The sequence below is a fragment of the Bos taurus genome, chromosome 26 (assembly GCF_002263795.3).
Source record: "Bos taurus isolate L1 Dominette 01449 registration number 42190680 breed Hereford chromosome 26, ARS-UCD2.0, whole genome shotgun sequence".
Taxonomy (NCBI): domain Eukaryota; kingdom Metazoa; phylum Chordata; class Mammalia; order Artiodactyla; family Bovidae; genus Bos; species Bos taurus.
The window spans coordinates 22,280,045-22,306,386 of record NC_037353.1 but is presented as its reverse complement, the minus strand read 5'-3'; the positions used below and the strand labels follow the sequence as shown (position 1 = coordinate 22,306,386).

General features: G+C 39.5%; 1 protein-coding gene across 14 annotated transcripts in view; it reads right to left on the bottom strand.

Moving 5' to 3' along the window:
* Nucleotides 1–567: 567 nt before the first annotated feature.
* BTRC (beta-transducin repeat containing E3 ubiquitin protein ligase) overlaps nt 568–26,342 on the bottom strand; it is a 175,721-nt gene continuing 149,946 nt past the window's right edge. For 13 of the 14 annotated variants that reach the window (XM_005225560.5, XM_005225561.4, XM_005225565.4 and 10 more), the window contains 10 exons: nt 23,082–23,268; nt 18,106–18,202; nt 17,321–17,458; nt 16,726–16,844; nt 14,801–15,050; nt 14,196–14,314; nt 12,878–12,988; nt 11,397–11,475; nt 7,084–7,276; nt 568–5,183 (listed from right to left, as the gene is read on the bottom strand). In XM_005225560.5, coding sequence (XP_005225617.4) covers nt 7,115–7,276; nt 11,397–11,475; nt 12,878–12,988; nt 14,196–14,314; nt 14,801–15,050; nt 16,726–16,844; nt 17,321–17,458; nt 18,106–18,202; nt 23,082–23,268 — 1,262 coding nt within the window. In that variant the 3' untranslated portion in view covers nt 568–5,183; nt 7,084–7,114. 14 annotated transcript variants of the gene reach the window in all.

Below are 26,342 nucleotides of genomic sequence, written 5' to 3'. Positions count from 1 at the left end.
CCTGGTCAGGCAGGAAGGATCACTACTAAGAGCCCATAGACAGCAAACAAGGATGGGTTAATTTTGCCAAGGTTCTTGCTTGTGACACCAGAAGGGAGGGGTCTAGTTGCAACCTGGTACCCACTCCCCTAGGTTTGATTCAAGCAGGGAAGAAGGGTGAGTTTCCTCCCTTCATTTTTATAGCTTGTTGGAATCTCTCTGGAAATTGGTCCCAAATGTGAGCTCTCCCATCTCAAAATTGATCAAATGGGATGCAGGGGAAACCCAAGTCTTTTCACCTGATAAGGAGGCAGAAGAAAACTTAAGCTCTGGGCTCAGGTTGGTTGGGCAAGGCTATGGTGACCAGTTCCCAAATTAGACATCACCTTGGCTTTAATTCAACATGGAACACTTAATTGTACGCCTGGGTCCCCACATTTACTCATATCATTTGGCCCTGACTCTTCTCAATGTTGTTTTTTCATATCAGATTTTCTTTAAAAGGTCTCTGTTTACTCCCTCAATTTCTATATTGAAAAAGTCATTGTCCTCTTGATGTTGGGGTAAAGAGACAAGACACCCAGAAAATTCACTTTAATCTTATATTTGTAATTAAGTTACCTTTTTTTCCTGAACAGTTAAAAAAAAACACACTATATTATGATGATTCTAGGTTGTGAACATATCGGTACATTGACTACACATCACCATGACATAATCACAAAAGTCAAAGCAGTCGGTACTGAAGAGTCTAGAGAACAAAGGCTGAGCAAAAGCTCTCAGGGAGGCTCCCACTTGTTGCCAGGCCTGCCCCACAGCTGGAGTCAAGTGAACATCCCTCAGAACAGTCTGCATTGGGCTTGAGTGATCACTGATTTGGGAAAGTGTTAGTGTCCTTGGTACCCAGAGATCTAACCTTGTATTTTTTTTTCCCCCATCAACATTCAAGAAAGGGAAAGGGACAGAGGGGAGGTGATGCTTTATAATGCTGTTTACTGCACTGACCTTTGAACACACAACCACAGAACCAATCGGAAGCTAAGGGTGGGCTGGAGAGATGCTGGCAGATGTCATCCACCTCCAGGAAACTTTAGATCATAGGTACTCAATTTCCAACAGAAGAGGTTTCTGGATATCAATGCATTAAGTTCCACCTGAAATCAGGTAGCCATAATCACACTTTTTTTGGTTTCTCTCCTCAATTTCAAGGATTCTGAAGTCACAAATGAACTACAGGTAAAAATAACAAGAAGCAAAACTCAGCTTTATTCTACTAAGAGACGGCTGTCTTTTTGGCACAGATTATGTTGAGTCTATGGATAATGAAAGGGGCTTGTGGTCTGTCAGCGATCAGCTGTGTGGATTAAGTCTGGGGAGATGAACTCAGCCTGCAGGTTCGGGTACATTTGATAGAAGTGAGGGTTACTCTAGAAGGGAAGAGAGGAAGGCAAAGAAAAGCAAGGGCACCCTTTCATGTTCTCCAGATCGTGGGAAGTCTGTTGAACTCAGAGAAATGGAGGAGGAGATCAGAAATGTGGATTAAAGTCATATGGCAAACCTGATCATCAGACAGGTGGTGGGCATCTAAACAGCCCCTTTTACACCTGAAGTACCTTGGATTCCTCCAGAACCAAGTTTGCAGCCTAGCCTCTCTGGCCTGCACTATTCTAGGCAGGAAGGTGTTACCATGTAAGATGCCAAGAAGGCCAGCAGTACCAAAGTGTATAATTCTAGGGAAGAAAACGTTGCCCTAGTTATTAATATTCTATCTCCCCGACCACTCCACCCAAAGCCCTGAATTTCCACATATGACCAAGTGCTAAGTAACCACAGCTGTTCAGACCAGTGGGTACCAGGAAATGGCAGAGTGCATATTTTCTTCTCTTCAACTTTTGGTTTTACAAAATAAAAATAAAAAAGGATTTTTCTTACTCAAGCAGAAAACAGAATGATTTAGGGGTCCCAGGATCCTTCCCCAAAACAAGTTATGAGGGCCAGACTTTATTACTTGTCAGTAGAATTCCAGAGAGTCTGTCTCTGAAATTTCTGGTAAAGAGTGGTTGGAAAGAATTTTGCCAAGAGACAAGTGTAAAAGGCCTCCCATTCACAATTCATGTCCACTTTCAAACTGCACATAGGGAAGTAAAAGGATGTTCTCAGCAGTGGAAATACACACACGTAGCAAGGCATGCTGGTTTTGTCCAAGAAGCCCCAGTGTGAACAGAGAACTCACAAGTGCCCATAGAGCAACCGGGTGCAGGGGCATGCACATGCTCCTCACCTGCTTTTGAACACGATTCCTCTATCTTTATGAAATGTTTCTGGCAGGCCCACACTGGAATTTTAGTGAGAAGAGACTAATCTACAATGGGGAAGAGCCCAGAGACACCTTCACTTCCTTTTCTACCATTTCTTTGGAGGTGTTAAGACTTCTTTGTTTCTCTTTTCTTTTTAAAAAGGTCAAACTTTACATTTATTCTAGCCCAGTTGGGGATTAGTGATAATCAATTCCCACTGAAATCATGCAGAGATGGTAAGTGGGATTTACCTTCTCTGGAAATGAACTTCTACTTACCTGATTATTTCTTCTACAATGAACTGGTAAATGACCCCCAGAGCTGAGAAATGTGACTCAAGTTTTTCAGACCACTTAACTCCATTCCCATTTCCAACAGGAGCAGAGGACAACTTGCAGAATATCCTTGATGGAGCTGATGGGCTTCAGACTGCAGGGTCCACTCTTGATCTCATTTATGATGTACTGGACAAGCTCTCAAAATGGTCTTAGAAACAACATAGCTTACACTGAACCTCTAGGGGCGAGCAAACCCCAGGCACCAATGACTATTCCGCAGTTCCACTTCTGAATAGCAGCATATAAGAGAAGGGCTGGTAAAGTTATGGCTACTGGACAATATTTTGAAACAGTTCAAAATCCATTGCCTCTTTAGTGCCTGACCTGGGTGTTTTTCAGGGTGGTCAACCCTCTGCCTCATCTATAGAAAATCCTTAACCAATCAAAATCCATTAAGTCAAAACAATAGACAAGGAACCCTGATAGTGGCTAAATAGAAGACATTTCTCTAGCATGTGGGTAGTTGGTAAGGGTATTATACTCAGAAAATATTTCCCTGGCAATGACATATCATTACATTGGAAAATATTTTCTCTCTATAACCTGTTACTAAAAGCTTAAAAGCACTCATAAAGCAGGAAAGGACAAATGCATATGCACAGTCTGCCTCTCACTACACAAAAACATTCAGTCTGAGCACATTTTGGAAAGAGGATTACTTCTGGCAAAGCAGAGGGAAGAGTGAGGATGGCTTTCTCTCTCCCCACCTCCCTTGCTGAACTAAAGTGGCCTGGCTTTGAGGTCACCTGCTACAGGCTCCCACTGAAATTTTACACCAGCTGGTTAAGAGAGGCTTTTCTTTTACTCAACTGCGTTGATTAGTATGGAAACAATGGGCCTGTCAACTCAGCTTCCAAGGGACCCTTGAGACTGCCCTGGGCCTTGCGGCTACTGATGGGTGTGTCTGTGTCCCATGAGATGGCTGGTGCAGGCCCACTCCTGACCTGGAAACAAGTGGGGCACACGTGGATAGTACTCCCTGTGCTCCCAGGTTGGGGCACACATGCCCTCACCTGAAGCTCCTACTGGTCAGCCTTGGCCCTTGCTGAAGTTCATTTGTTTATGTTGCTCACCAACCGCCAGAGAAATTTTATTGGCTGGGGAGAGTGGAGAGTAAAATAAGGCCAGGAGGAGGAAGAAAAATAAAGAGAAGGCAGTTTCTGCACCATTAATAAACCCTGTATGCCAAACTTCACCCTGATTCTCTCTCTCTGGCAGCTTTGCCTTTTATATATACCAGGTTTGGAAAAGCAGAAGGAAAGTTCTGCAGTGCAAGGCTGAGATGATTAGCTTGGTTTCTGAGGGATGATATTTACTGGCCTAAGTGAAAAAGACATCACCTTTTAGTCCTGACCACCTGGTAAGCTAGTCTGATCATGGTCTTGGCAAAGAGACAGGTGCTTTGGGTACTCGCAGGCCCTGATGAAGAAATCAGAGACGCGAACCATTATGCAAAGTACCGAGCAACTGGCTCCGGCCATTTCAGTTCTTTCAGTAGGCTGAGCCTTAGCAGTGATTTAAGATGAAGTACAATGCTTTTTATTACACATCTAATTGTTAATGAGAGGAAATGCAATCAGCAACTCCTTTCCACACTCTACATGGAATCCAGGAGACTGCTGAGTCCAGAAAAGATGTGGCCATTGATGGAGCCCAGGAAATTTCTGCCGCCTCCCTTCTGGGGGTAGGGGTGGGCTGTGTAACAAGGGGAAGAGAGAAGAGTTGCAAATATGATGAGTCCCATGTTTGAGAATCCATTGCTGCCACAAAGGGTCACTTGCGGCCAAAGCCTAGGTTTGAAATTTTGACTGAAGAGCATTTTAACTCTTCTAAGTATTGCATTTCCTCATTTGCCTCATGATAACTGAGGATACTTTCTTCATACTTTTTCTTCTCAGGTGGAGCAGAGAAACATGTTGAAGGCGAGTGGGGCAGCAAGGGGCAAGAGGGACAGAAACAGAGAAAGAGATGGAAGGAAAGAGGCCCAGATCTTCCAGGGCATATATTCTTGTTTTCTTTCTTTCTTGCCCCAGAGGCTAAACAGACAGTTGCCTCCTCCTAAGCACAGTGGGGCTGGGGCAGGTCCTGCTGGGTGCTGGGCATGCCTGCAGTTTACAGGGAGACACTGGGTGCTGTCTGGCTTGAAGCTGCGTTTCCTGTCCCCTAGAAGTGGCTCTCTCCCAGTAGGCTACACAGGGAAACTAGTTCTTCTGCTTAACAGCAAAGCAAGAGAGATTCTGGCAAAACACTAAATATATTTATAAGTCATCTTTGTCTGGAACCAAATGAGGAAAAAACAGGTGCGGAGGGGAGAGGAGGAGGGGAGGTGAGGTTTAAAAGTTCCAATCATTCACAAAAGATAAAAGACATCTTCTGATAGCAGCACGGAAGCAGTCAGCTGTGCTGAGTAGACCATCCTGGGTCGACTGCAGACCAACTGTGTCCCAATAGGAGTCTTAAAGCCCCGCTCCTCGGCTAGTCCGGGGAAAGTGGGTGGTGGTTTGATTGTTACTGTTGTTGCTCATCCTGGTATTGGCAGATATGTTAAATACCGCAACTTTAATGAGTCCTGTGTGAAAACAGAGCACAGAGTCATTAGTCCCTTTTCCTGTATTTCTCACTTTCTCTAAGAGAATATTAAAATAGCTGTCAATTGGGAGAAAGGCTCAGGGGTCCTTCCTAATACCTGCTCTCTGTCCATGCCACACAGGAGTTTCTGTCAAAGGCTACATGGCCTGTTTGGGGGCTCAGCAGGGCTCACTGACATGCTTAGGACTCTAAGTGCTCATGCAGAGTGACTCTGATGTCTAGAGATTAACAATGACTATGGTGGGTGTAGCACTGAGCTTTCACCTGATTCTTATAATGGTAGAGCAGGTGAGGACAGCTCTGAGTTTCTGGCCTTAGTGGCCATGAAAGCAGTATGCCACTGAAAAAAAGTGAGGGAGTAGGGGGAGGCTCTCTGGCTGCTTGGCTGGAGGGCACTGGTAGTGTAGATGAGGGGAGAGCCTGAGTGTTAGATGTGTGCTCCAGAAGAGCCCCTGGTACCGTCCGTCAAGGACAGGTGTGCAGGTAGTGATTGGAAATGTGGCCTAGAGATTAAGGCAGAGGTTGGGACTACACATACAAATTGGAGATGAGAGCTGAAGCTTTGGGGAGAGATAAGGAAGCCAAAGAAAGGAACTCAGATAAGGAAGAAAAGCCTGAGACAGACTCTTAGTGGATGTCTAAGTTTCAGGAGTGAGACAAAGAAGAAAATGTAAACAATCAGAGAGCCAAAATGCCATTGAAATCTGAGGAGGACAACATTTTGGCAAAAGAAGGGGATACCTATATGACAATTTCAATATTGATACTAATTAATGGTTACTTTTTTTTTATTGAGGGTCTGTTATGTGCTAGGCGCTGTGCTAAGCACTAAGATTTCTACGCATAACGTTTGATTCTCACAACAGCTCTGCGTCGTAGGTATTACAATTCTCAAGGAAACTAAGGCTCGGGGAAGTTGTTTGCCCAAGGGCACATGGCTAGGATTCTCACCAAGCCTGTCTCTGTGCCTTGGCTGAGGAAGCAGCACATCCTCTGTGAGAGAAGTGAGTGCTGAAGCTTGCCCAACAACACCCTATTCAGAAGAACCACTGCAGAAAGATATGCAGAAGAGTGTACTGAATGTGTGCTCCTGCCACAAGAACAGAGGCAAGTATAGGAAATGAGAAATCACAATAATGGCAATATTTCCCAGTAGCTAGTACAGTTTTTCCAAACCAGTGTTGACCTATATCTGATCTGCTCAGGACCATCAGGTATGATCTGAGTATCCCAGGGATATAGGTTAAGATGAATATTAGGATCTTCTTCTGCCCTAGAGACAGGATGGAGATTTGAGTGGGAGGGTATCAGAGTTCTCACCAACTCGAGCTACTTCCAAGGTCAAAAAACAGTTGGAGGGGGCAGGGAATGCAGATAAGGGGGACAGAGAAAAGCTACCTTTTATAATCAAATGATACTGACAAGAGCTATGAGAAGGCAGCCTTGTGTGCTATTTTGCCAAGAGATTTTTTTCTTTCCAACATCAGATTATCTACTTGGGTTAAAGGGTCTCCATTGTAGGTACTAGTTTGATCTGGGAATTACAAAGCCACAGGCTTTGGGGTCAATGCTCTTAGTTTTGAAACTGATTTAAATCTCATTTCCTTAACAATCCGACTAGGTGACTGAGGCAGGAATATTAGTTCTACTACACAAGGATCATCGAGACCTAGCTCAAGAATTATCTAAGGACTGAGGCTGGTTACCTCAGTCAAGGGCAGCATCCAGGGTGCAGCCCAGCCCTGTCTCGTGGTGTCAGTTTCTGTATCACAGGACTTGGAGTTATAAAGGGCATGAGAAGGCTCCATGAACTCACAATACCTTACCACCAGTGTTCCATCGCTTACCCTCAGTGCTATGTACACAATTCTTTTTCATACCTGGGTGAGTCTGAGGTCAGTGTATGAGTATTTATCTGGAGATATAGGTGTATGTTCGAGAAGGGGAGCGGGGGGGTTCAGCTTGGGCAGCTGGATCATTTAGGAAGTCCCAGATGAGGATTGTGTCATCATGTGAACTACTGACAATCTGGAATTCATCAAACTGGAGTCGGAAAACTCTTCCAGAATGCTCCTAAAGAAGCAGAAACAGAACTTTTGAACTATTCAAAATCAAAAGAACACAAATTCAGCAACATGTCAAAAGGACTCTATGGAAAGGCTAAAGCTGATAGTCTTCTTGACCATTTCAAGAATACAGATAAAAATCTTAATCTGGATTAAAGGCAGGATATAAAAGCCAAATAATGGGTAGTTGATTTCATATACAGTCAAAGTAATATTCCCCAGAGCTGACACATGTCAAACAGTACACGAGTTTCTCATTGCTAACTCTCCTAGACTTAGCCTCAATGAGAACATTCCTCAGTACCTCTCAGGCTTTATCCTCTTCTATGTATCTCTAGGATTCTATTACAATCATAGGCCAAGGGCTGATGAGCAATAAGCAGTACTGTGCTGGTATATATTTATCAATTAACTATCCCCAATTTGTAAAAGCATTTCCACATTTTATAGTTTAAAAATTTCTATCCTAGCCAATTTCAAGCTATCCATCTGAGTTCAACCAGCTTGCAGAATTCATGAAAATCTAACAACTGGTTCTAAAAAGCAGGTATAAACCTGTTTCACTTAAATAATGTCAAGTTTCATCTATGTTGTAGTGTGTGACAGCATTTCCTTTCTTTTAAGCCTGGATAATATTCTATTCTATTCTATTCTCTCTCCTCTCTCTCTCTCTCTCTATATATATACACATACACACACACACAGGAACTGGGCTTCCCTGGTGGCTCAAATAGTAAAGAATCTGCCTGCAATGCAAGAGACCCAGGTTCGATCCCTGGGTTGGGAAGATCCCCTGGAGAAGGGAATGGCTACCCACTCCAGTATTCCTGCCTGGAGAAGCCCATGGACAGAGGAGCCTGGTGAGCTATATAGTCCATGGGGTCACAAAGAGTCGGACACGACTGAGCCACTAAGCATACATACACATACTGTTTTCCATTGAGGCTGCACTATTTTACATTCTTTACAAGATGTAAATGAGCTCATTAGATACATGATCATCTGTGTTCATAAGACATATTGGTAGACATATCTGTAGTTTTCTTATCTTTGTTTGGTTTCAGGATTAGTGTAATGCCAGCCTCACATAATTAGGTAGGAAATATTCACACTGCTTTTATCTTCTGGAGGAAAGGATAGAGCATTGGTATAATTTCTTCCTTAAACATTTGGTAGAATTCATCAGTGAGCCCATATGGGCTTGGTGCTTCCTGTTTTGGACAGTTATTAATTATTTATTCTATTTCTTTAATAAGGTTAGGTCTATTCAGAATGTTTATTTCTTTCTAAGTTGTGGAATATTGTATCTGTCAAGGGATTGGTCCATTTCATCTGGGTTATCAGTTTGGAAGGCACAGAATTGTTCATAGCATTCCTTTATTATAATCCTTTTAATGTCTATGGGATCTGTACAGTTTAATATTCAAAACTCAATGTATTAAAAAACATAACAATTAACAGAATAAAGGTGAAAACCACACTGACCAACTTGATAGATGCAGATAAGAGCATTTAACTAAACCCTATCCACTCCTAATAAAAGCTCTCTATTCTAGGAACTGAAAGGAATCTCCTAATCCTAGCTAACATGTATCTATATAAAATGGTAAAAGACCAATAAGGATATCCATTCTTACCAGCTGTTTTGAGCACTGTACTGATGGTCAGTACAACAAAATAAAAAAGAAAAATGAAAAGTATGCAGATTGGAAAAGAAGTGTATCTATATATCTTGCAATGAACAATCCAGAAATGAAAAATCTTAAATATAATTTATAATAGCATTAAAAATAAGAAATACTTATGGATAAATATGACAGAAGACATATAAAACCTTTACATTGAAAGCTATAAAACATTGCTGAGAAATTTAAAAAGGCCTAAATAAGTGGTCTTTATTTAGAAGAAGATTCAGTGTTGTTAAGGGAAGGAGGGATTACTATGTAATTGTGGGCATGAGGATATAGTCACTCTTTGGTTGGCATGATGTCGCTGTTTTGTATATATGTCAAAATTTATTAAGTTGCATTTTACTTTAAATATGTCCATGTTATTGTATGTCAATTATATCACAATTAATCTATTAAAAAAAACAGACAATTCAATAAATAAATGAGGATGAGATTTGAAGACACTTCAAAAGAAGATAAGCACAGGAAATGATGTTCTATACCATTAGGTATCACAGAAATTCAAATTAAAACTACATACCCACCCAAGTAGCTGTAATGTTTTTAAAAACAGATAAAACCAAGTCCTGTCAGGGATGTGGAAAAATAGGACATTCACACATTGTTAGTGGAAATGTGAAATGGGTTTACATTTGCAAACTCCCCAAGTGCTACTTTGGGAAATAGCTTGGTAGTTCCTTTTAAATTTCAATGTATATTCAGAAATCATACTTCTAGGTATTCACCCAAGAGAAATGAAAGAAAAAAATGTACACACAAAAGCCTATATTGGGATGTTTTTGGTATCACAAAGACTGAAAACATTCCAAAAATGTCCTTAAACTGGTAAATGAAGAAAGAAACTGGTTCATCTACACAAGGGAATACCACTCAGCAATAAAAAGGAACAAAGTATTAGCACATGCAACAATGTGAATCAATCTCAAAAGAAGTGAAAAAAAAAAAGAAAAATGCAAAAAGCTACATAAATATGGGCTTCCCTGGTAGCTCAGCAGGAAAGAATCCACCTGCCAATGTAGGAGACATGGGTTTGATCCCTGGTCTAGGAGATCCTACCTGCGGTGGAGCTACTAAGCCTGTGTGCTGCAGCCACTGAGTCTGTGCCCTAGGGCCTGGGATCCGCAACTACTGAACCTGCGCATGGCGACTACTGAAGCCCATCTGCCTAGAGTCCATGCTCCACACAAGAGAATCCACAGCAATGAGAAGCCTGAGCACCGCAACTGGAGAGCAGCCCCACTCGCTGCAACTAGAGAAAAAGCCCACGCAGCAGTGAAGACCCAGCACAGCCAAGATTAAATATAAATAGAAGTTTTTTCAAAAGCTACATTAATATAATTTTATATGACACTTATAAAACAGCAAAACTACAGGGACAGTAGCTAGGGGTTGAGGAGAGGGGATTAATATGAAGGGGTATCATTTTTAAGGTGATGAAACTGTTCTATATCTTGAGTGTGGGGTTTACAAAACTGCAAATTTCTATGCAAAATATATAGAAGTACATGAAAAAAGGAACAAATTTTCCCGTATGTAAATTATAGTTCAAAAATCAAATGAGTGAACATATACATTAAAAAAAACCGTGTGTGAAACATGCAGGTAAAACAGGTCTAGAGCTAAAAGAATGAGCTTTACATCCAACAAGGAAGACAAAAGTACAGCTCTCTTCTCCAGAGCAGAGGCTGCCTAAAGTGCTGAGAGGCAGGATTCAGGATAGGCTTCAAATCCTTGCTCTCATCTTTTCCTGAGTTGTGCAGAAGATTCTGTCCTCCATGATACCCCACCTACCTTTCTGTCATGGAAGCAGCTTTCAAACCTTTGGGCCATTTTCTGATCTGGGCCTTTGGCTAACACCATGATAAAGAATTTGGTGCTTTCGAGATGACATTCTTCCTTCTAAGTCATGTCTTTCCCCAAATGTCAAGATGTTTGGGCCACGGGGTATAACAGAATAAAAGAGACAGGATTCGAATTGCTGGAGGCAGCATTCCTTAAATAGGAAGCGAACTCAGGGGCGGAGCAGGGGGTTCATGCAGGCTCCCGTGGCACTTTTTGCAGGCACAGGTGTGCAGGTCCTCAGATTCTGGACAGGTTCCAATTTGAGTCATTATGTTCTCTCTCCCCAAGTACCCCCTACTGTTTCTAGTGGATACAGAATTCTTATTCACTTCCTGTACTAAACTGTTGTGTAGAGTTGCTGTGCAGCTGTTGAACAGCTGCCACATTCTTCTCCATATACAGTCTCTAAAGCACTTTTGGATGAAAGGCAGCTATATAAACATATTTTATTGTCAAGTACTGGTTGCCTTTCCACTTAGTAGTAGACTTTGTGAGGTTCTAACTATCAAATCCAGATCTGTATTCCACAGCACATCAATGTTAATTTCTTCCCCTTCCTGCTCCTCAAACCCCTCTAAACAATAAGGCTCTTACCACAAGGGTCCGTAGACAAAGAGTTCCTGCAGGCGCACGAGGGTCCAAGGCAGCTACAAGATCCCACACTTTAATTTTTCTAAAGATCAAAAAGGGGACCAAAATCTTAGTAAAAAGCAAAATTAAGGGGACACAAGAAAAATAGCAAGAAGTCACGGTAATAAATATATATGGTGTAGATAGTTTTATGATAAATGCAGCTCACAAGATATATAAAAACGTTTTTGATTTGGAGACTCAGTTCATGTATTCATCCTTGGGTAGAGGTTATTAGTCTTAAAAGGGGAAAATGTATGTGATTAACCTAAAAACAAGAAATAGGTTAGCTTTAAACAAACTGAAGAGAGTGAACAGTGAAGTCACACCATATGTTGGGGTCAAAAGGGGTTCTTATATATTAGAACTCTTAATGGTAGATGAGATCACTTAGACCTAGAAACCTGTAACTCTAAGGCATTTTTTTTCTGGTCAATTCTGACAGTGGCGCAGGTCACACATATCAGAGGACTGGGGTCCATGTAAGACTCTGAGTTTATAAAAACAATATTTAAATAAGAAAAGTTTAGCCCTTCTATGAATCAATTGTATGTCCTGTCTCCTCAAGGTAAGTAACAGACAAAACCCAAGAAAAGGGTACAGATCAAAACCAGGGCAGTAAGAAAAATACAACCTTGGACTTAGCTGAAACATGTCGTCATACCCCCAACAACTTCCCAAGGGTCTGACAGTGATGGGTGACTCAAAGCAGAGGAAATGGGTCTGTTAACACTTACTGCTGCTTGAGTTGTCTTAATGAATCAAGTACAGCCAGCTCGTAAACTAAGAAAAAGTTGTAAGTTAGTTTCTCATATTTTTAAAAAGTTGCCAATATTTGAACTATGGCCTTCCTGTCCTCCACATCAGGCACCCTGATGAGAAGAAATGGCAGAGAGAATTTCATAAGCGAGTTCACTCTTGTAAGAATATACGATGTGCTTATTAGCGTCACTGGATGTGGGATCCATCCACAACATGAACGGAGTCTGTAACCACTGGAAAGTAGACTGAAGGAAAGTAAAGATTATTTAACGCACTGTGACTGAAATGCCAACAGTGAAGACAAGACCCTCCCATACTAAGCCCCCTCCAAAGATACTATCCTCCAACATTTCAATTTTATTAACAAGTCACTATTTTATATCCATATCCTGATATACTAGGGTTTATCCAGTTCTCTGCTTTATAGGGAAAAAATAAATATATGAACAAAAATCCAAAATACTAATGAAAATCATGAGCAAACAAGTATAATTAAATGACTGGAAGATTATTTGGAAAAGGGTGAACAAAAGAGATGTGAATATATGGATTAGACACAAGAATACTGTATCAGATTCTTTCTGTGATATCTATAATCTTATGGAGACAAGGAAAAGCTATGTTTAACATTCTAAGGCAGGGGGGATTAAGAGAACTTTTAAAAACCCTGTCAGCACGCTCACCCATCATAGGCTCCACTGACTATCCTCTTGTTATCAAATCGAATACAGCGCACCAATTCCTCATGGCCTTCTAACACTCGTAAGCATGCACCACATTCTATGTCCCATAATCTGAAAGAGAACATTGAGTTGAGTGAATTTCCATGCATTCTTTTCTAAGCTTGGAATGTTATAACATATATCATATGTCTTTTAAAATATCCAAAATATAAAAACCAATCAACACTCATATACAAATGTATTACTTTCAGTGTAATTTATTTACTTTCTGCCATATAAGCAGAAAAATGTACGATTTAAGTTCAAATATGTTGTGAATATTTTTAAAGCATCAAGCTTCATATAAACCTGTAATCAGGGTCACCAAGGAATATAAAAGATGAATTTAATGTACACAGTTGCCTAAGAAGGAAAGGGCCAAGCCAAGAAACATAATGTTTTCGGAAACCACAATTGAGTAAGAATGAGATGCAGGAACGGTGACATCCTGCTCTCACAAAATATGTGTACCTCTGTCACTGAGGACACCCTCAGCTTTCACCCCACTGTTCCGGACAGTTTTCTCATATAATAGAAATGCAAAGTAAGTTCTCAAACATTTTTATATACTAATTTGAATTATGTATGCCTTCTGACTAATCCACATGATTTCTAGGAATGCTAATCTTAGATATGACAATATCTGTCTGTCGTTATTTCAATGGCTTTTTCATTCCTTTAGTACTTGCTTTGAAGGAGGGGAGAGGGTTGATAAATCTTTCAAATTCTATGCATTTGTGCATCATTCATTTTCATGAAGGGAAAACACAACAAAAAGTACTTCAATTTGTGGATTCTTCATAATTTGTTCATAATTTCAAAGACTGGTAGCTCCCTGGCCCATTATGTAATGCTAAAAAACCCAAAATTGTACAACTTCTAGTAGGGGAACAAATCTTTTTTCTTTTTTTTAAAACACTGGCAAAGAGAAAAGCCCTTTAGCTATTTATTAGCACTTATCAACTGCAGACAGGAGACATTTAGGGAAGAGCCTTCAACTTCCATTTTTATTTTTCTCGCTCACTTCCTCATTCAAGCAGTTCATTTTAAATAGGTTTATCTGGTGATAAAACTATTACAGGAAGGAAACACATCAACAAAAGACTTTGCTGTGCTGTCTCTCTGCTTGGGGCAAACTTTTAACCTGTAAGAAGCCACAGAAAACTAAAAAATGTTTTATTATAAACAGAACACAGTCGACAATTCGTTTGGTCTGTGCACAAACAATAAACGGCAGGATAACAGTGATCCCTTCTGGGCAAGGGCACCTGCTGCTCACCTGATTGTGTTGTCAGATGAGCCACTCACGACCAGCCTGTCTCTGTACTGCAAACAGGCAATTCCACGTTTGTGTCCGTTTAAGGTCCGTACAAATTCACAAGTACTTGTGTTCCACACCTGAAACAGAAATGGCATTGGCTGTTGATTTGGTGCTTTTATTAGTAAAATCTATGGCAACTGCAGTTTTAGGGAAGCAGGAAATGGGACTGAACTAGTAGGGGAAATTCAACGTCTTAAACCAATCCAAATCAAACCCCAAATGACAAGTTTAATTCACAGTAATATAGGGCTAATTTGTAGCTGGTTGCTATCATATGAGAAATCCTCAGATTGATGTACTCTTATGGGGTTAGTCTCGCCTTGCAGACAAATCTTGAACCTAAAATTACCCCTGCCTTTTTCATACTCACCATTATTTACAGGAATAAAAACCTAACCCAAATTGTCACATGATCTATCTCATTCATTACATAAACTAGTATCTGATTTAAATAAATATTAAGTATTCTACAGTGAGGGTTAAATATAAAATTGTCCTTGAGAAGATATCCATATGAACTCCCCTATTCTAAGGTGGGGACTTACTGAAAAATGCCTCATTACCTTTATAGTCCTATCCCCAGATGCAGAAACGATGTACTTATCATCAAAGTCTACAACATTGACTGCAGCTCGGTGTCCGACAAGCACCCTGCGAAGGGTGATGTCAGTTGGGGAGGCCATATCCCATACTGCAATGGAACGGTCTTTGGAGCAGGTCACCATCATGCCATTATTGAAACGCAAGTGCAGAACTGCTTCACAATGGTGAATCAATGTGTTCAGCATTTCACCTGTATTTACATCCCACACCCTGGAACAAAAATATTACGGTTATCTGAGATTGTGGTGAAATTCATGCTACAATCCATTTTAAGTACTGGATTACCTCACTGCCCACCCCTTCCACCCTATTTCTCACAGTTAATGGTATACCTTACTCTCCTTTTGTAGCTCTAAAGTTGAGCTGAGGTAAAGTCTACTGATGGGCCATGGGGAAGTGGTAGTTAGAGGACTGGACTGGGAAAGCGGGAAGAGGAAGGGGATGGGATACTGCCAGTATGCCATCCTTAAGACACAGAACTTGAAATCTGGGCTAGTTGCAGGGTGCTGAAATGAGGGTGCAGCGACCATCACCAGCAAATTGGTCCCAAACTGCAAGATTATCATAAACCTTCTGACATTTAATCTGATACATTTTAAACCGGTGGGAATTTTGCTAATAACTGCAGCGTTGGTGGTCCCACAGATAGCCCTCGGGTCCTAGAACTGATTCAGGCCAAGAATCTTCTGTAATAGACTGACTTAGTACTGTGGATTTGAGCTTGATGATCTTGGGCCTTAGTATTCACCACACAGATCAAGGCGTAAAATTACCTCGACTCTAAACATAAGGCCCGATTTCTGTGCTCTGAATGAGTGTAGGGATCAAGACCAGCCACCTCAATATAAATACGGGCTTCACAGCAGAGTGCAGGACCCTTAGATAGCTTGAGAAATTTTTGTGAAGGTGTATTTTACTTTCATCACTCATTTTGTATACTTACTTTGTTTTTTTACAACACATTTTATTTTTTTCCAATTTAACCCTCTCTCTTTAAAAATAATTTTTTCCCTTGTCCAATAAACGATATTAGCCTCTACAATCTTTAAGCTTCCTTGAGGCACTCCACAAGCACCAATAAATGTTAAATGCTGATAACTCTATGAACTGAATTTGCTATGTCTTTAAGTCAAAAGACAAGAAAACACGAATAGCCTTTTCTATTCACAGAGGATAATTCGGAATGGTAAACATTTAACTTCAGAGAATCTAACAATGCAGTTAACTGCTTTTTTTCTCCCTATTTTTTTAAAGTTACTTTTGATGCATTATGTTTGCTAAATCCTTTAGCTCAAGGCAAAATTCCTAACAGAGGTTTCCAGCAGTTCTGCTGGTACCCAGAACTCAAGCTACACTGGACTCCAGCAGCATAATGGCTGTGTCATCAAATCACTAACGCCTCTGGAAATTGAAGGCCCCTCCCAGAGTGAAGCTTGCAATTAAAAACTGCAGGGACAGCAGGGGAGGGGCTGGCAAGAGAAAGTATTGCTCACCTGTATACATTTTAAAGGAGATAATGCATGCCTGTACTACAGTTATAACCACCTGAAAGGAAGGCTTCATTCCATTCATGTCATTCCCCTGTGAGGTAGTTTTTGTAAAAAATGCAAAGTTTACCAAGTTTCTATAATACATAATTCCCCCAAACTAAAACAGAATATGTAGTTTCTTAAATGTACAAAAATGTAAACTTACCATAACCATTCCTAAATCAAGTCTTCCAGTTCTAGACTGACACAGTGATGGGGGGAGCTGATTGCTTATTCTTCTTTGGTTATGAAGTTTCATAATTGTGTTCATGCAGATACAAACAAAATCACTATCTAAGGCAGAACAGAGTGAATCTGATATTTCAGAGTTCAAAAGATCATTTGAAAGTTTCTACCTGACCGTGGAATCCGACGACCCAGTTATGATCACTCTCTCGTCATACTGGAGACACAGGACAGAACCTGTGTGGCCTGTGAGAATCCGCTTGCATTCCAGTGTGCTTTTATCCCAGATCTAGGATGGCAAACAAGATCCTTTTGATCACCATGATAATGGGGTGGTGCAGAGACTTGCAGGCCCTATTATGTATTTGATTCCCCCAAAGAATCAAAGCCCAGAGTAGTGTGGAATGCACTCTTTTCTGCAGGTAGAGCTAAACACTTCTACATATGTGGCTTCAGTATAATGCAGACTTGATCCTTTTCATTCAGGAACAGGGTTGGCCTATAATTATGTGAGGGCCCAAAAGAGTAACAGCCCATTCAGTGCACTTCAAGGAGAGAATTTAACCCTAGCACTATCCATATGTATGAGCTTCTGGGGAGAAGCAGGCATTTTTCTCTTAAGGAAATGATTTTGGCTTTCGGACTAGAAACAATCTAAAACTTTCACTTTCTGGAAATATCGTTTAGAGTTTTTGCTTTGGGTTGCTTTACACTGTGGTCATCCTTACCCCTTCAGCTACCTCCCCATAACTGAAGAGACCTCACCTTGATTGTGTTGTCTCGAAGGCCGCTTACTATCTTCTGATCATCATACTGTAAACAGTAAACTCCTTTGCTTGTTTCACTTCGGCAGTGGATTCTCTGTAAGCTATGTCTTCCACATCTCCAATTAGATTCTATTGTCTGAGAAGAAGGAATGGTAAAGAAGTAGTAATTAGGAAAGGACTAGAACTAAACTCTTTTCTGATTTTCATGGCAACCAATGACAAATGCTCAGTGCTTTACTGGATATACAGAACTTAAGGCATTTTTAAAAAAAGCTTCTATTTAATGTTTTAAAACATTTTTTCATTTGCAAAGTAATTAAAGATTTATTTCCTAGAACTCTCCTGTATGTAACTCGTTCGACTAAATAATAAACCTTCTGGAGAGAGACTGTTCACCAACAGAGGGGAAGCTATGAACCACATGAGGTTACCTACTCAGTGCTCATCTTACATCTGAGGTGGCATTTCTACCAGTGAACTTCCACAGAGACTCAATTCAGAAGATATTTGAATAATGGTTTATAAGTGCAACTTTTAAACATTTCCACTTCTGTTATCATATTTTCTCTCTTACCTATTTATCTATCAATAAACAATTTTCAAAAGCTTTAAATTTCTTTGCCTGGTTATTTACTATATTTTACCTACCCTATTCACTTGTAAAGAAATTGATTTTTAACCCACATCAATAAACCCTAATGGATTTGTTGTAACAATGCTGTTACTGAAGAATGTTGATGATTCTCTAGTTTTTGGCAAATACCCAAATATACAGATTCTTACCTCAATGTCTTGTATAATTTTAGGATAAAGTGCTCTATAAAAAGAGTTGGGAGGCGCATTTCCATCAGGAGGTTTGTTTTTGAACAAATACTGTCCCCTAAAAAATAACAAATATTTCTCAGTAAAAATCATATCCAACCCCCCCAATACATTTACAAGGAACCTCCTATTTCTTCAAAGCATTTTCACAATTACCATTCCATATAATCTCCATAACTAGCCTAGAGAAGTGCGAAGTTAAACCTGATTTCAGGAGCAACTTCCTGAAAGTTGCTCCCATGTTAACAAGCAACTTTCTGGGCTAAATGAATTCTGCCAACACTGATTTGCTTTTGAGTAAAACATGATGATTTCTAGTGTAGGACATCAAAGTGTCAGGCCTTCAGGAATATTATGTCAATAGACAAATGGAATGTGTATAGTCACAATTCTGACTAACTGACTAACAGACCTCTGCAGAGACAGACTTATTGGCCTTACCTTATGAAAATTTTGTTAGTGGTGATAACTACAAACTCTGAACTAGGCACATGCCCCACAGACTTCCCTTCATTGAGTAAAGCTGTGCCAGTGTAGTGGAGCCTAGCATTGTGGGCAGCAGGAATGCCTCTGTCACAGAGTTAACTTTTACCAGTCTCCAGTTATATGTGGAAAGGTGTATTGGCGACTCAGGCACCCAGGCTGCTGGTATGTTTTAAAAGGAGCAATTTCAACAGAAAACAAAGGGATCACAGGAGTGTCCAGCAGCAAGTACGAAAGCAGAAAAAAAAAAATAAAAGAAATGCCTGACAGCACTGTGCTGTCAAATCTAAGGCATAAAATCGACTTTCACAGGTGTGTTCCTGGCTATGTACATACATACATGGATTTTATTGCCTTTCCTTGACTCCAGTGAGCAACATTTGTTAGGATCTCCTTCCTTATGACAGCACATCTCTGGAATACTCATATCCCAAGCTAGATCTTTACTACAAAAAAAAAATCAGTAAATGGCAATCACTTCCTGCTGGGTAAAAAATTTAATTCCTCATCCTGAAGTTAAGAACCCACCAAACACGGTGTGGAAGCTAGTAAACCCCACTATGGGTGTACTAACTGCTGTTCTCACTGGCACTGTGCCTTGCAAAGTGGAGACAGGCAGAAATGCCTCTGAGTGTAATCCTGGCACCAGAGAAATCATGTTTTCTCTGGGCCAGTCATCCACGCCTCCCTCTATAGCTCCATTACAATATAATTAATTGTTCAATGTCTCCAGGAGCACTTCTCCCCTGCCCTCTTCCTATTATACACCTTGAAAATTAGTTGAGAAAATTTCCTATCAGGAAGGTAGCTGGCTCTGACTTCTGTGTTGATACAGAAAGGGAAATCCACAGCAGAGAGGCTAAAATAACTGTCTTTTTAAAGGGACTATAATAGGAGCAAGAAGCATGATACACCAACACAAAGAAAGGGACAAACAAGACACATTTGGGAATAATTCAGGCTTAAAGATACAGTTTTCTAAACAATAATTATTCTATAAATACATTGTAGGCAAACAAATTTTCAATGAAGAGGTCCTAAATCTGGTTATTAGGGAACTCCTTGGTGGTCTAGTGGTTAGGACTCAGTGCTTCCACTGCCAGAGGCCCAGGTTCAATCCCTGGACAGGGAACTAAGATCCCATAAGCCACGATAGCAAGGCCCCCCCGCTCCCCCAAAAGATCTGGTTAATAATTAAATTTAATAGTTTCAATGTTGACATCCTTTAATGAGGTTAGGAATAACTATATTCATTTGGCAGGCGAAGAAATCAAATGTCAGGGAAGCTAAGCAACTTGTCCAAGGTCACACAGCTAGTGAGAAGACCTAGGGTTTGAATCTAAGTCTGACTTCAGAGGTCACACTCTTAACTACTGTATTGTCTCTCAAAGCTCACCATTCCTCATTCTTATCCTCTTTTTAACCTCTAGCAATTGCACACAGGGACCCCAGGATTTTTTTTTTCATATACAATGAAACTATCTCTACATTCTAAGGAAAGAGAAATCATGTAAACCTCTGATTTCATTTTCTATCCCACAGTATTTATCTTGCCATGCTAAAGCATCTGAATTTCTTCAAGTTAAAGGTGCTACAAAAAAGGATGGCTAAGTGTTGAAAACTGGTTTTTCAGTCTGTATCTATTTTATAAGTCAAAACCTTTCACGATGGAAGCTCTCTGACAACAGGGACCACTTCTATGTGAAATGCCTAGTACTTTTAAGAGTGTGAGGACATGATAAATGCTAAATATTAAATTCAGAATGCTATCATAAAATGTGATCTGCTGATTAAGAAAATGGACTTATCCCAAGTGGTCTTTTATTACACTTTAAGAGTTACCATTACTAAGCGGAGAGAGCATCTTCAGTATTATTCAAGAGAGAAAATAAGAGTTCATGTCCTAGGGGCAGACTGTCAAATTCATCTAGATATAAAATACAACTGTAGAGTGGAAATTAAACTCAAAGCTTTTTTAGAAAACTGTATTTATTTATTTTTGGTTGAAGGAAATGGAAGAAGTTCTCAAAGACAGCATTTGGGGAGAGGCAGTATAACAGAAAGGCTTTATTGACAAAGGAGACTTAGTAAGACAACTTGCAAGAGAAAAATGAAAAAGTGATTACAGACTATTGTTTTCTAAAGTGAGGAAGAACTACTAACACAGGAAGAAAGGCAACACGTAAACATAAGCAGCCACATACTGTCAAGGGGATAATAAAGGCAGTCTTCATGGGGTGAACAAATATTTGAAATCTCAGGGATCTGTATCAAGCTAAGGTGATATATATGGCCAAAGACAAAGGAATACAGTCAGAACTCTAAAGGATACTCAAAAGAGCAGGAATGGGTTTCTGTAGTTGAAGAAATAGGAGAAAGAGTGATAATTAGTGCTGATCCTAAATTATTTCTCAGCTATACCTTCACATATCCTTTTAAAAGGCCAAGAAGCCACCTGTTCGGTGATCTTTTTTTTTTCTTCTGTGTAACTAATACAAGAGATCTTTAACCCTCTTTAAGGATTTAAACCCTCTTTTAGGGTTTAATTAACCCTAAGCATAATTCTGGAGCCTTTTATCTTTGGTATTTTCATACATATCTGTCAAGATTTGCCCATCTACTTCTTACTCTCCCTGCCTTCAAAAAGAGACTGTAAAGTCCCAACATCTGATAAAGGTTTATTGTCATTTACAGTCCAAATGGGAACAAAGTACATTTTAACAGGGAACAAAACCTTTATAAGCTATGAGAATGCATCTCTACAAGTGAAATTTTGGGTCAGGAGTTATTTGGAGAAGATTTTCTTTTCTTCCCGCCCCCCCCCCGAAGGGTAGAGGAATATTCCTAGCTGCCCTAAAATTTTCCCAAGCAAGCAACTGCCTCCTCTATTTCTAAGGCTAGTCCTAACATGCTTAAGAAAATGATGGACTTTGAATTCCATATATCTATATAATCTTTTACTTTATTATACAATATAGTTTATTTCCAAAGTATGAAATAAGTTATCAAAGATCAGGTTTCCATTCTTCCATACAGTGAAATTAGTGAAAGTAAGGGAAACATACTTGGAAGAAGAAATAATAATATATTTTCATTTATGCAATTTTTTATAGCCAAAAATTCCCTGGTATTTGCTTCCTAATTTAACTGAATTTGGGAGAAATTTTAAAGACCTTCTAATAGCCAGAATAACAGAAATCCCTTGAATTACTTGGTATAATATTTGGAGGTCATTATATTTATTGTACATTAATGAATTTAAAAGATGCAAAAAAAGGGAGCCAACTATGCTTTTATGAAAAATTGTTAAGAAAAGCTGATCCTCCATTCTTAACTGTTCTGTATCTCTTCATGATCCAAGAAAAATGATTCATGAAATTAATTGCTCAGGATATCACTGAGCATACACATGCCTGCTGGTGCATCACTATCAACTAAAATATTTAATATGTCACCACCTTTATTTTATTTATGAAGTATTCACACCCAACTTTTTAAAAATGACATTATAGAGAATCATCCAAGAGAAAATTATATATAGAAGACCTCTTCCAGATGTTCTAAAGAAATGGTACTATTACATTAAAAGAATAAGAACAAAACTGGTGAATTCTGTTGCTCTCAGGCTGGTAACTACATAATGTCTTACAGGATTCAGGATTAAGCAGTAAAAAAATCTTGAGAAAATTTAAGAGTCTTAAAAAGAAACAATGATTTATACTAAATTCCAATTTCTTCTCTTTCTGAAGGCTTGAGTTCTTATTCTAGTTGGGCATAAAAATAATTTTGATTAAAAAGTTGATAGAACACCACAGGCTAAGGCTCAAGACAAAAAAATCTGAAAAAGAAAATAGTCAAAAAGGAGGGCTGGTAGTATTTTTTTTTAATCGTTGTTTGCAAAGCAGCATTAACACATTATTATATCACTTATGCAAGGAGATCCAACCAGTCCATTCTGAAGGAGATCAGCCCTGGGATTTCTTTGGAAGGAATGATGCTAAAGCTGAAACTCCAGTACTTTGGCCACCTCATGCAAAGAGGTGACTCATTGGAAAAGACTCTGATGCTGGGAGGGATTGGGGGCAGGAGGAGAAGGGGACGACAGAGGATGAGATGGCTGGATGGCATCACTGACTCGATGGATGTGACTCTGAGTGAACTCTGGGAGTTGGTGATGGACAGGGAGGCCTGACGTGCTGAGATTCATGGGGTCGCAAAGAGTCGGACACGACTGAGCAACTAAACTGAACTGAACTGGTATCACTTATGAGTGAGTGGTCAGAAGAAAAACTGCCAAGTACATGAACAACTATTTAACACTTTTTGCTATAAAAGAGCAAAATTAGTGTATCAAAAGATAAGTGGTCTTGCTGGTTCCCAATAATACTGCATTCCAGAGAGTGAAAGGCCAGATCCTGCAGCTCTCTAAAGAGTTAGAATGTTAAAAGGCTCACCAGCCTCTTCGTTCTGCCAGGCCTCTCCACAGAGAATCTGTCCTGACCATTCTTTCAATGAGCTTCTTCCATAACATGCCATCAGACGTCACTCGGTACCATTCTTTGCACACAAGTTCAGCAGCACATAGTGATCTGGCATCCAAGTATGACAGGATGTTCTCAGCAATGTGATCTAAACCCCGAGCTTTTGGTGGGGAGAGGAGGCAAAGAAAAAAAAAAAAAAGACATGGATGGTGGTGAATGATTTTTTTTTTAACAGAAAGTCCTTTAAACAGGAACAGCATTTATTCTGCTATGAAGGCACATCACTGTCCCTAGTGTGGTCCAGTTTCTTTTTCAAACAGACTTGGCTAAAATGAGTGTCAATAATTTTTCTATAAGGTTACAGAAATGAACAGTATTTTCCATCTTCCTTTAGATAAGGAAGTGAAAACTAACAACCAGCAAACCCCCCAAGACATTAAAAATAAAAAGGATTCCAGAAAACAATTCACATCTATCTATATGGATTTCAGCACTAGGGGATGTTCTATGGATGGCATCTCAAACTCTGTGATTCAGACCCCCCCATCTCTACCCCAATTCTTTATATTAGGTCCATTTCTCATTCTGTTTCTATTACTGCTGCAGTTCCAAAGCTGTTCGGTAAAAGAAATATCCTTTAAATGTACTGTGGGAGAGGCACTAAGTCAGAATGTTCTGGACTATAGAATTCTGGGCATGCAGAAAGGAGAGAAAAAGAAAATATAGGTTGGTATAGGAACATCCCAAGAGGAAGGACTGAGAGGTATATTCAAGTTCGAGTTTAATTTTAGATGTTTAAAAAAGTATATTTGAGAACAGTTGTGGCTATAAAGCCTAAATGACAGTTGGCCAAAAATGAAAAAAAACAAAACAAAACAAACCCCAGACCAATAGACAACTTAGAATTTCAGAGACTATTTTTGTAGGATATACAGAGAAAAACAGGGTAAGTAGATCTTGGATTGTGTAAACTGGGTGGGCTTCCCAATTAAAATTCTCTATCACCCAAATCTGTACTGGGGCCTCAGAGGAACAGATCCCATAAAATAGGATGTTCATATTAACAGACCTTTTGGCTGCTGTTCTAATTCACAGTGAGACAAAAAATATTCAAAGTCATTTCTCTTTACAGGTAACGTATCAGAGATTTGCTAAAGACTTAAATAGTGCAGAAAGATTCCTTGATACTCTGATTACCTTAGGCACAAACTTAACAAGCAAGAGAGATAATATCACATTTCATTTTGTTTCTTTCCCCTGAATCATACAAAGATACATTTGGACGCCATTAGCAACAATCTAAATGTGCTTAAACATTATTTTAATTATAAAAATTATATGGATGTCAGTCACATTCTTCAACAGATTTGGAAAAGAAAGCATTAAATGGATCTTGTTTGGCTGGCATCACATGTTCATATTTAAGCACAAGCAGATGGAGGCATTCATCACCTAATTCTTATTAAAGAAACATGACTATAAGCCAATTAAAGATATAATAATTAGTTTGTCATACAAAGTACAGTAATGGTTCAATTTCTCCATCTTTATACTGAACTTTCTATACTATCAGAAGTTCCCAAAATGCATTCCTGTGTTTTTAGTGGCTAGCATCAAATTGCTCCTGATCTTTCACTATGTCCCTATAATAAGTCTTTGGAAGTAATTTCACCTAACACTCCAAACAAACCCATTACATTAATGGATTACAGGCATTTTTTGAAGTAGTTTGGTTTACTAAATGTAGCCAGATGGTGTAGGTTCATAAGTTAAAGTGGCCATAAAGCATTAGACTGATGATTTAGTATCTTATAAAGTGGTCAGCAGATATACATCAGAGATCAGTATTAGGCAAAGAATACACAAGTCTAATCATCTCCTGCTCAATTCTTAGTGGTATATGCTAGAGATTGTAACATGTCTCAGTGATTGGGGAGAGCACAATAATGAGGTACACACAGATTGCACAAAGAAAACTGCTTGCCTATGGCTAAAATAAAATCCAATGAGTGAAGAATGGGCAGAAATCTATTCTATTTAACAAAAGATGTAAATACAAATTCAGCTTAAAAATGTTTATTTCAAAGATATAAATAGGCATTTCTTTTGTTTTAAAGGGCAATTTAAATTCCAATTTTGGAAAAACAAATTTTTAAAAAGATATAATTGGCAAAGATTAAAAAAAGTGGTAAAATGCTTTGAGGGAGGGTTTAAGTTGGTATAGTTTTCTTAGAGGACAGTTTAGCACATGTATTAGAAGCCTTAAAAATGTTCGTAATTCTTTAACATAGGAATCCCACTTGTGGTATTTTTTTTCCTAGGATGCCCAAAAGATGAATAAGAATGTCCACTGCTGCTGCTGCTGCTGCTAAGTCGCTTCAGTCGTGTCCAACTCTGTGCGACCCCACAGATGGCAGCCCACCAGGCTCCTCTGTCCCTGGGATTCTCCAGGCAAGAATACCACCACAGCATAGTTTATAATGGAAAAAACATTTTAAACTACCTAAATGCTCCAAAATCAGATTGATTATATTCTTTGCAGCCAAAGATGGAGACTGTATAGAGCAGTCTCCATACAGTCAGCAAAAACAAGACCAGGAGCTGACTGTGGCTCAGATCATGAACGCCTTATTGCCAAATTCAGACTGAAAATGAAGAAAGTAGAGAAAACCACTAGACCATTCAGGTATGATCTAAATCAGATCCCTTATGACTATACAGTGGAAGTGAGAAATAGATTTAAGGGACTAGATCTGATAGACAGAGTGCCTGATGAACTATGGACGGAGGTTCGTGACACTGTACAGGAGACAGGAATCAAGACCATTCCCAATAAAAAGAAATGCAAAAAAGCAAAATGGCTGTCTGAGGAGGCCTTACAAATAGCTGTGAAAAGAAGAGAAGCAAAAAGCAAGGGAGAAAAGGAAAGATATACCCATTTGAATGCAGAGTTGCAAAGAATAGCAAGGAGAGATAAGAAAGCCTTCCTCAGCGATCAATGCAAAGAAATAGAGGAAAACAACAGAATGGGAAAGACTAGATATCTCTTCAAGAAAGTTAGAGATGCCAAGGGAACACTGTATGCTCAATAAAGAACAGAAATGGTAGGGACCTAAAAGAAGCAGAAGATATTAAGGAGAGGTGGCAAGAATAAAAAGAACTGTACAAAAAAGATCTTCATGACCCGGATAATCATGATGGTGTGATCACTCACCTAGAGCCAGACATCCTGGA